The sequence below is a fragment of the Dinoponera quadriceps genome, unplaced genomic scaffold, assembly GCF_001313825.1.
Source record: "Dinoponera quadriceps isolate SergipeBrazil2010 unplaced genomic scaffold, ASM131382v1 scaffold558, whole genome shotgun sequence".
NCBI lineage: Eukaryota > Metazoa > Arthropoda > Insecta > Hymenoptera > Formicidae > Dinoponera > Dinoponera quadriceps.
In genome coordinates, this window is record NW_014554665.1 from 883,643 (window position 1) to 894,290 (window position 10,648).

The 10,648-nt window shown below is 41.0% G+C and overlaps 2 protein-coding genes across 2 annotated transcripts; both read right to left on the reverse strand.

Moving 5' to 3' along the window:
• Positions 1-1,991: 1,991 nt before the first annotated feature.
• Positions 1,992-4,651, reverse strand: LOC106740706 (histone H3.3). Its single transcript, XM_014612013.1, has 3 exons — positions 4,385-4,651; positions 3,483-3,618; positions 1,992-3,256 (listed from the first exon to the last, which is right to left on the reverse strand). Exons 2-3 carry the CDS (start codon positions 3,608-3,610, stop codon positions 2,974-2,976), a joined length of 411 nt encoding a protein of 136 aa, XP_014467499.1. The 5' UTR covers positions 3,611-3,618; positions 4,385-4,651; the 3' UTR covers positions 1,992-2,973.
• Positions 4,652-7,716: 3,065 nt separating this feature from the next.
• Positions 7,717-9,460, reverse strand: LOC106740705 (histone H3.3). The gene is made up of 3 exons (XM_014612012.1): positions 9,324-9,460; positions 8,699-8,828; positions 7,717-8,426 (listed from the first exon to the last, which is right to left on the reverse strand). Exons 2-3 carry the CDS (start codon positions 8,824-8,826, stop codon positions 8,144-8,146), a joined length of 411 nt encoding a protein of 136 aa, XP_014467498.1. The 5' UTR covers positions 8,827-8,828; positions 9,324-9,460; the 3' UTR covers positions 7,717-8,143.
• Between the last annotated feature and the right edge of the window lie 1,188 nt (positions 9,461-10,648).

Below are 10,648 nucleotides of genomic sequence, written 5' to 3' on the forward strand. Positions count from 1 at the left end.
TGTATAAACCTATATATACATATATATGTGCGCAAATTAGATACTTTTCCTCCTCCTCATTAACATTGCATCAAAAAAATCTTTCCTTTTTGTAGTTTTCTCCTTCCCAAACGTGACATTACAACAATCGTCTATAAAACGTTGGGATAGAACTTTGTAAATATTCGCGTAATTATAATATTGACGAATGACTCGAGGTAATAAATTATTGAGTTGCAGGACAATCTTAGAGCGTATACATTTTTGTAAAATGGATTACGGCCTCAATATCTCGCATTAATGGAGGATTTCTATCTGAATAATGGATTTTTAAGTGAATAGTAAATAGTGAATAATGAATTTTTAAGTGAATAGTGAATTTTGATACTTTTTTAATTCAAGCTATTGGACTTCTGAATATGAAGTTTGATATACATATTTAATTATATCTAAGTAACATTTATGAATTTTATAGGTCTTTATATTTCATAATTTAAATGTTACAAACTATTTTGTATCATCCTTTGTTCTGTAATTCGAAATTATCCAATAGTGGTCCATGCAGATCCGTATAAAAAGAAGTCCTGTGTAAGCGACAATTTCGGATCGTTTCTCATTCAAAAAAAGTGAACTGGAATGTTTGACGAAACGTCGGAAATAAATCTATGAAGGACACAACGCTAACTCGAAAGCCAAATTAAATAAGAACAATTTTTGACAAATTCAAACTTCTCATTTATGTAAATGTTATTTAATTATATTTATATATGTATTTAAAACCTTATAAATCCAATAGCTTTAATAAGAAATGTCAATATTTGTCATCAAAATATAAATAAAAATTCGTCATTTAGACAGGAATCTCTCCTTAATTAAGTCACACTAGGGAATAAGCACAAATATTACGGAATGGGATAACAATAACTCTCGCTTGTGATTTGTAATTTTCTTTTGATCATTTATTGTGATATGTGGCTTGGTATGTTATCACCTCGAGTGTTTCTCATGTATATTACGCATAAACAATGCGGTAATAGAATATCACATTATTTATTAGAAATGAAGATACTTGTGACATTTGTAGGTATAAATTTCGCAAACGATACATAATTTATGAACTTGTAATTTTTAACGCGTAGATTTAATATAATTTGTAACTTGTATTTATTATTGTCCAATAATAAGTGCGTATAAATGTTTGTAAAAATGTGTACTTTTAGCGCTTTACAACCATGTTTACACACACACACACACACACACACAATTCTTTTATTTTTTTAATATTTCGTATGAGTAAAATTTACTGATTGAAGCAGTGTAATTCTTGGCATAACTACAATTGGATTGTAATAGTTATATTATTATAATAACATTGTATAATTAGAACTATCGAAATCAGAGCTAGCGAAGCGTAATTACATCGATTTACGTATATATAGGGTAGGGCATTTAAATTGAGATACCTTAATATAACAGAAATGAAGGAAAATAGAAAGAAATGTTTGAGACAAAAGTTTGTTGGGTTTGAAGAGGAGCACATATTTTGGTGATTTTAATTTCATTGTATTGTCAATAAATCAAGATCACTTCAAAGTCAACTTCATATTTTTTTAATGATATCACGTAGTCTTTTAGTACAAACCGATTTCTGTTCGTTTTGCGTATAAAAATACTAGGATGAAATCATCGAAAAGCGACATTTCTTTCTACTTTGCTTTTATTTTGGTTGTATCAAGGTGTCTCAATTTAAATGCCCCACCCTGTATACATCGAAAGATTATTTTCCTGTTAACTACACGTGCAAAAAAGATACCATTGGCGAATTACAGAATTGTTATAAATGGAAATTATAATCATGTTGTATTATTATAAGAACGTCAAAACCTCATTCAATAAAATCTTATTGATTTAATTATACGCATATATTTACCCGCGCCATATGTTACGTCAATTATACAAATCAACTGAAGATTGACGGACTTTCAGGTGAAGCAACATAAAAACGAGTTGTGCGAATTTAGAAGATTTATTTACGAAATGTTTATTTTTACACAAATTTTTTACACAATGTTCGTGACCAAGACGATTTCTGTAATGCGGGTACAATCAAAAAATCTAATACGTTAAGCACGCTACGTTAGGTCACTATGAGAATATCTTATTCTAGTGCACACTTTTTACGAGTACTAATAATATGATGACCATCATTAACGCCTTAATATTAATGATGATAAAGGAAGCGGATAAAAATAGTGAGAAATAAAAATTGCCGCTTTCTTAAGTCGCTGGGTTTAACTTTGTGGAAAAATTAACGACGTATCTTCCGAAGTTGCTTTGTACAAACGTTATATTAACGTTCGCACACCGACAAACCATGACTAACGCGACTGCAAAAATTGCGCATATTGCAATTACGTCGTGTTAATCTTCCAGTTCAATAACACACGCGCGAGATAATGTCAGGCGTGTCGTCGTTACTGTGAATTTTCCTATGACTAATGACATTCAACAGTTAATCCATCGATAGATAATGAAACGAAAAAGATTAATTCTGACGTCACCGATAGGTAATGAACAAAAACTCAATTCTGACACCAATAAATAATGAACGAAAAGTTAAAATTCCGATATCGATGAATGTAATGATAAGTAGAAAGTTAATTCTGAAACATCGATCGCCCGAGTTATGAAAGAAGAAAGGAAAATGACTTTTTTTTTCTTTTGTACGTTCCATTCAGTGATTGATCCGAAAAAACGATGAATTCCTTTGTATTCAATTCATAATCATGTTCATCTGGCAGAAACCGATGCACGTTACACATATTTTGTATATAATTCTACCTAATATATAAAATAAAACACAATACGTAGTAGCTTGGAATGAATGTGCTTCATCCACGATAATTGCGAACGGCAATTAATAATAATAATAATTAATAATAATAATAATAATAATAATTGTAACCGGTATGTATGGGAGTTAGATAGCGTCTCTTAAGCACGCTCGCCGCGGATTCGCCGGGCTAGCTGGATGTCCTTGGGCATGATAGTGACGCGCTTGGCGTGGATCGCGCACAGGTTGGTGTCCTCGAAGAGACCGACGAGGTACGCCTCGGATGCTTCCTGCAGGGCGCCGATGGCAGCACTTTGAAAACGCAGATCGGTCTTGAAATCTTGCGCGATCTCACGTACCAGCCGTTGGAACGGCAGCTTTCTGATCAGCAATTCCGTCGACTTCTGGTATCTTCTGATTTCTCGAAGAGCCACGGTACCAGGCCTGTTTTATTGCAGAACATAAAAAAATATCACGCTTTAAACATGCGCAAAAATGCGAAGCAGATTTAGGCGTGATTATTTATTCGACGATTTATGCGATATCGGCTGTTGTACTGAGTTTACACTTTGAAAGTATCTTTATTTTTATCTCTTTTCAGTAACGAACAATAACGCTGGCAACGAAACTTCTCGAACGAATATTGCCTGAAACGGCGCGTTTCGCATACCTGTAACGATGAGGCTTTTTCACGCCACCGGTGGACGGTGCACTTTTACGAGCCGCCTTCGTCGCGAGCTGCTTGCGAGGAGCTTTCCCTCCCGTCGACTTACGGGCTGTCTGCTTGGTACGCGCCATGATTTAATCTGAAATGGTAAAAATCCGAGTAAAAAGAATATCCCTCCCAACGCGAACAGTACACAAGTCGCGTTCAACAGCTTCTTCTCATATGATGTCGTATCGGCCTCGCTCGTTTGTTACAGATTACGTGAAGCGTCTCGAAAGAGGCGGCGGTCGAAACCATCTGACGCGAACCACAAAGCGGCGCAGCCGAAGTGCCGCGCGACGATACACCCACAACTAGATCAAAGCTAAGCTCGGCAGCAAAATAGTGGGAAAAGCAACACATAACGGCGGTGGTGGTGGTAGCGAATACGACGCCGCGAAGTGGGAGAGACCGATCCGTTGCTGCTGTTCTCGCGCGCGCGGAAGAACCGCGCGCGTCGAGGAACGCCGTGCGCGTTGCGCAATGCACACGAAGACTTTCGTTCCCTCCGAGGAGGCGAGAAGGAGGAAAAAACGCACGCTGACGAAGAATTCGCGTGAGCCCTCGACTATACGCGGAATACACACACTGCTGAGATCAGCCCGCACTCGCGGGGGAAGAGAACCGGGACGTCGACCGCGTCACACAGCGAAACGATCGCAAAATGGTGGCGAGACGAACTCGTGGAAAACGCTATCACGCTTCGTTTCTCTCGGCGGGATCTCTCTCTCTCTCCTTCTTCCTCGCTGTCTCGAATATTTCTCGCACGATCGTCCCGACGTCCGTTCCCGACGACCGAATTTCCCCGCGTTTCAGTGCTCACCGTTTTCCCGTGCGCGATCTCGGCAACCCGTAACTATACCCACCTCGGACGACGACGACGACGAGTCGAACACGAACGTACACGAGAGCTAAGCTACACCACTATCCGTTTCCTCGTACACTCCGATGGCAGTGGACGACGCTACGTTCTCCCAAGCGAGTCACGACTCTCTCTCTCTTTCTCTCTCGCTCTCTCCCGCGTCCCTCCCCTTGTCCTGAAATTAAATCGCACGAGAGAGCACATAGAGCCCGCGGTGCGTCGTCGGCCAATCCGACGACAGGCCGTCGGCCGGCCGGCGCGTCGTATTGGTCGCCGGTGCATCGAGTGCGACGAGAGTGCCCTGTCAATCGCACTAAATCGTACTACGATACGCTCTCCCGAGCGCGTGCCCCTCTGCACGCTCCCTCCCCCCGTAGCGCACCCCCCTCCCCGCCGAGAGAAGTTCGTTTTGCTCGGATCGGCGCGGAACGCGGCGGATAATCGGCCGCTGCCGACGAAATTGTCATTGGGGGGCGGCGAGTACCGATGGATCGATCGACACCGCGCGCGCACGCACGCACGCGAGAGAGAGAGAGATTCCAGTGAGTCTCGGGAAATACCGCACACACGTCACGTCGTGTACATACCGTGTATCTTGCGGGAGGATGCGCGCGCGCGCATCCGTAAACCGGATGCAAAACAGTGCGCTCGCGGACTCTTCCGGTTCTGCGACACCTAACGTTGCGTTTCCACATACGCGTTATCATGCGTACGTAAAAGCGTGTAGAGGAACCGAAGGGACGAGAAGAGGGATGAGCGATCGAAGGAAAGGGAAGGAGGGGTGAGGAGAGATGCTAATGAAGTGGATGGCCGTGTGCTCGTCAATTCCACACCTCGAGTATCGAAGAGAAAACGTCTAATTAGGAATTTTATTCGCCGCGTGTGAGAATTGCCGCATACGAGAACGATCGGTTGTCCCGATCTCGCCGTGGACGGAACGAGCGTCGAATACGTACAAAAGTGCGGTGCGACCGTAATCGTTCAGGCTTTGCTCCGAACGCGAGATCCACCACGTAAATCGCACTCGGCACCTCACAGCGGCTGTCGTCGTCGGTTGGAGATTCGAGATGCAACAGGAAAAAACAAACCGGGATCTTTCGTGTTTGATGTAACATTCGTAGATGCATCAGATCGCTGTAGCATTTTCGTTATCGCGGGAGAAGCGGACGCCGACTCGGCCGTTCTCGTCCACTGGGAGCGATCCGTGTATCCGTGGATTTGCGTGCATGAAAAATAGTTCCGTGCGTGTAGATATACACGCGTGATAAATTATATTTACGATTCAATTACCGCGCGTTTCGGGCCGCTCGTTATCTCGTCATTCGCTCTCTCTCTCTCTCTCTCATATTCGCGGCTGATATATCTCGATGATGCGAAAGCGATACGCCGATTCGAGAGACGCGATTCAAAGAATCGTCATTGCGGAGAGAAAGGCTATCCGCGCGACAATAGCATCTGGCGTACACGACGGACCGCTTTATAACATCGAGAATATCGACCTGCGATTTCATGACAGACAATTTAATGCCCAGCCCCGGGTTGTACAGTATGTCACACCGCTATATAGCAGGAGCGGGCGTACACGTATGTGTGTATGTACACACACGACGCTCTCGCACGTTGCGCTAAATTTTTGCGCAACGTGACAGCCGATGTGTGTCGTGCAGCCCGGCGCATATAGAGCGCCGCCGCGCGCGCACGTATAATCACTCTCTCGCGCGCGCATGCGCGTTACGGGCACAACGAATCGATAGCGTCGTGCGGTTCCGTGCATCCGCACAGGGGCGCAGGCGCGGACGATTTTAAAGGTCCTTGCACAATGCCAGGCCTAAATATAGCAACAGGCTTATAAATGCATAGCAATTGATACGCGGTTTCTGATGGGTTGGCGATCTATCGCCTGTGTTATTAGTTGTGTTCAGAAGACACAGCGGTTGAGTAATTCGTTAACGTAATTCGTCGAAATTTAGGGATCCCAACGGTAAAGATCAATAATCAATGACTGCTTGTGTTTTTTGAACGCAGCCATTCTCTGTTCCCGTTGCCTGCAAGCATTGTGCAAGAACCTTAACGCATACTCTGAGAGACAATGGTCTATATTCTGAACTTACATTTCATCGACAAATGTCTTAAATGTAGTTCCTAAAGCGGGGTTCACAATGAGAATTTAAGGCGTAAGACTTGAGAGATTGACCAATCAGTCGAATTATAGAAGAAAAATCAATTATGATTGGTCAATTTCTCACATTTTAAATTCAAAAATCATTATAGACCTCACTTTAGATGGTTCCTTTAAAGATACTTTTATTTATAAAGGAACGTGAGTCCAACGAGAAAATCTGTCTTGTGAGAATTAATCGAACATCAATTCTTTCATTGAATGTGTATCGAAATGCGTCGGAGAAAAATATTCAGCCGTGCTGCAAACGGAATGGTACATTCATCACCGCGGATGTCTTATCATTCAATAGACGAAAGTCATAACTGAATGGTGAAGCATCTGCGGCGCCAAGTGTACGTGGAAGTACAACGATGACCCGGCAATTGGATACGAGAAATTATATTATACGTATTGTTGAGTAGGTTTTACAATTAAACAAGTTTCCAGAGCTCCGTTACATCAATTAGAAAATGTATTTCATTGTGCTGTGGTTACAATTATCAATAGCTACTACTACATTCTGGTTTAAGAGAATTAAGATAATTACAACAACCTATATATAGCATAATAGTAAATTCAACATGAAAACAGCTGCTAAAGACAAGAGTTTCGAGAGGTCACACTTTTTTTCTAAATAATATTTAAATTTACTTTAACGCAACAAAAATTAACACCACATACATCGAAAATATAGTTTTGTCGCTGCGCTATCGCTCTCAAGTGTGTCGCTACTCTGAAGAAATAAATAATTCCGTGAAGTAATTTCGAGAGCGAAGGAAGAATAATCTCAAGCAGCAGCTTCTTTCATGTCGAATCTCTTAGATAAGATATATGAGAAAAACTGTATCATATTATACCATCATTCTTCAAAAAGTTCCTGAAACTTTAGAAATGTGCCGAACTAAGTGTGGATCGGGGAAAAAAATGTTATGTAATTATATAGTGACGAACAACCAAGAAACTAAATATATTTTCTAGTGTTTTCGGCATTATATAGACGATATCCAGTCCCTTAATACTACATTTATGAAAATTTATATATTGAGTAAGTAGGATTCATTTGTACGTAAAGAATTATATACGAGTGCGATCTGTGTACTATTACAAAGCAACAGTTGGTAGTGTCGAACGATACTCGAGAAACAAAAGCGCTAATCCTTGGATATGCTTTCTATTAAAGAAAAAAAAAAAGGTACATGCAATCTACATACTTGCGATATTGCTCGTGTCTTATTCCCTTCTCTATGTATCCAAGTATACAAAACTAATTACTGGTTCTGCAGTGATTTCTCTTTCTTGCTGAAGACGAATATGTTTTATATATATATATATATTTTTTTTGTTCCTATTATTTTTTTTTTTCATATACTTATCATTGCACAAATTGTGATTATGTTTTGTTGAATTACGAAATCTAATAGAGGGAGATTGGACGTTATATCTCTGGTCCTCTCTCAATATTTTTATAGTGATTGGCAGTGAGTTAACTATAGTAAATATACACGGAAGAAAGTCAAAATATTTGTTTTTAGTTCGTTCAAAAACACGTGTCCAAATGATAATAAAATGAATTAGAAAGAGACCTGTGTGATCGTGAGTGAATTAAGCGCGCTCGCCACGAATTCGTCGTGCTAATTGGATGTCTTTTGGCATGATGGTAACACGCTTGGCATGGATGGCGCAGAGGTTAGTGTCTTCGAAAAGACCGACAAGGTATGCTTCCGACGCTTCCTGCAGGGCACCGATGGCCGCGCTTTGAAAACGCAAGTCAGTTTTGAAATCCTGCGCAATCTCACGAACCAAACGTTGGAACGGTAATTTTCTAATTAGCAACTCCGTTGACTTCTGGTATCTTCGGATTTCTCTGAGGGCTACAGTACCAGGCCTGAAAAAATAATAGATCGACATAAGGTACATTTTCGGAGGAAAATATTTTGAGTACTTGAATTGCTTATTGAAATGGTATAAAATTAATATATACATAGTGAAACATTAGTTCAAAAAATACTTAATTGCCTCAATTATCTTTCCTAATTTTAGTATCACATTTCAAAACTCACTATACCATTTACCGAACGTTTTATATCGTTTAAGAAGTAAAACAATCATTTATCAAAGACAAAGATGCGAAATATTACTTGTGATTATCGTTCATACCTGTAACGATGCGGCTTCTTGACACCTCCAGTAGACGGTGCACTCTTACGTGCCGCCTTCGTGGCGAGTTGTTTCCTGGGTGCCTTTCCACCGGTCGATTTACGAGCCGTTTGCTTCGTACGTGCCATGACTGAAAATTCGTCAGGTTTAGGTGGCGGAAATTAACTTGAGTAAGTATATATATATATACACATATAGGTACACGAGGGGAGAAGGGGACGGATAGAGGGGGAGAGGGGATGCACAATAAGACCAAAGGCGGGGAACGATTTTTCCAACTACGGAAACGGTATTTTTACGTTATTTCGCGAGATTCGACGCTGAGATATTGCGCTGATCGCACTATTAATCGCGAATACGATGGAACAATCGTCGCGATGTATATATTCGACGTCGGTTTCCCTCCAAAAGTGAACACAATAAACAAAATGGCCGCGCAAGCCGAATGCACTTTTCCAAGGCGTTTGAGAAGGCTAGGAAACATGGTCGGAAAAACGAGAATCTCGTTGCCGACCGCGTTCTCGCGCTTGAAGAACGTTTCGCGAACAGGGCTGCGTGGTAAACCGTGTACGCTTTCAATTGTAATCGCGTTTTGCAACGTAATGGAGATAAGAGAACATCGTACCTGATTATTTCACGCTATTTACTGAGCAACGCCTTTCACGAACTCCTTCGAACAGGACCAAACTTCTTGACACTAACGTATACACCGTACGAGAGGAAGTCGATGACTGTTTCACTGTTTACGGAAAGGACAGAGGGATAGGTGCCTCTTTCCACGCGTTGGCGTCCGATTCGGGCCACCCGATTGGTCGGTACTTCTGTAAAGTCCTTCGCAATTAGTCAGTACTCCGCAAATGGGTGCTTCTGAGAGACATTTGTTTAGCACGTATGTGCAATGCAGCGGTCAGTTCTTTTTAGCTGCACCGCTGAACCGGTGCAATAAGTTAGAGCAAGACAGAATATACTTGACTCGCTTTAATTTATTGCACATTAGGTGCAACGTGCATAATTGCACGTTTTAGAAATACCACATGTGCATTCGGTATTACATACCATGTCCGCAATATCGATGTATGACGTGCGATATCGGTTGCGTTCGTGAATGTCAGTCGTGGTGTGCTTTCATGATTTCGGTGGTAGAGTAGTGAGGTATAGTGTGGTCTTTTGTAGTCTGTTCCTTATAGCTGCGCTAATTCAACAATATAGCTATAAAGAACAGACCACTGGCTGTCGGATAGAGAATTTCTAGGGTATCTGGAGAAAATGTTAGGGACAGTTACATCGGCAAATTCGACAATATTCGTCGTACGACACGTATCTGTACGACATTCTTTAATAAATTCGCAAAAAGTGTAGTTTTCTCTTTAAAATGCCTGTATCACATTTTCGAATCAAATAATTTTTCACTCTGAAAATTCAACTGAAAGATGAAGTTTGAAACGTAGCAGTCGCCATTTTTCGTTTAACTCGAAATATTTTGACGAAAATTAACGACAACATTAATATAGCTAATGTGGTTAAAAACTACAGACTTCAAACTTTAAAGTGCTTCTTAAACAATCTTCAAAGTGTGATTTTTACGAAAATTACAGCTTGTTGAATTTCGCCTGTTTTTTATTATCATGAATGGTACGGCTGGCCAACCCTTGAGTCATACTACTTGAAAAATAGAAATACGTCTAACTCCATTATTTAGTCATATCACGACCTCAGTTTCTCGTTAAGTGGCGACTCGCAACGGAAATTCTAGAATCAAATTACACGAATAACGGGTTTTCAGAATTATTGGACCCGTTACTTCTGGAACCAATTAACGGGTGCAAAAATAACGGGTCTAATAATTTTGTAAACCTGTTATTTCTGTAATTTGGTTCCAGAATCTCCGCTCCGAAAAAGTAGCCAGCAGGCACACATCGAATAATACGGAAAGGAATTCAAAATGGGAGA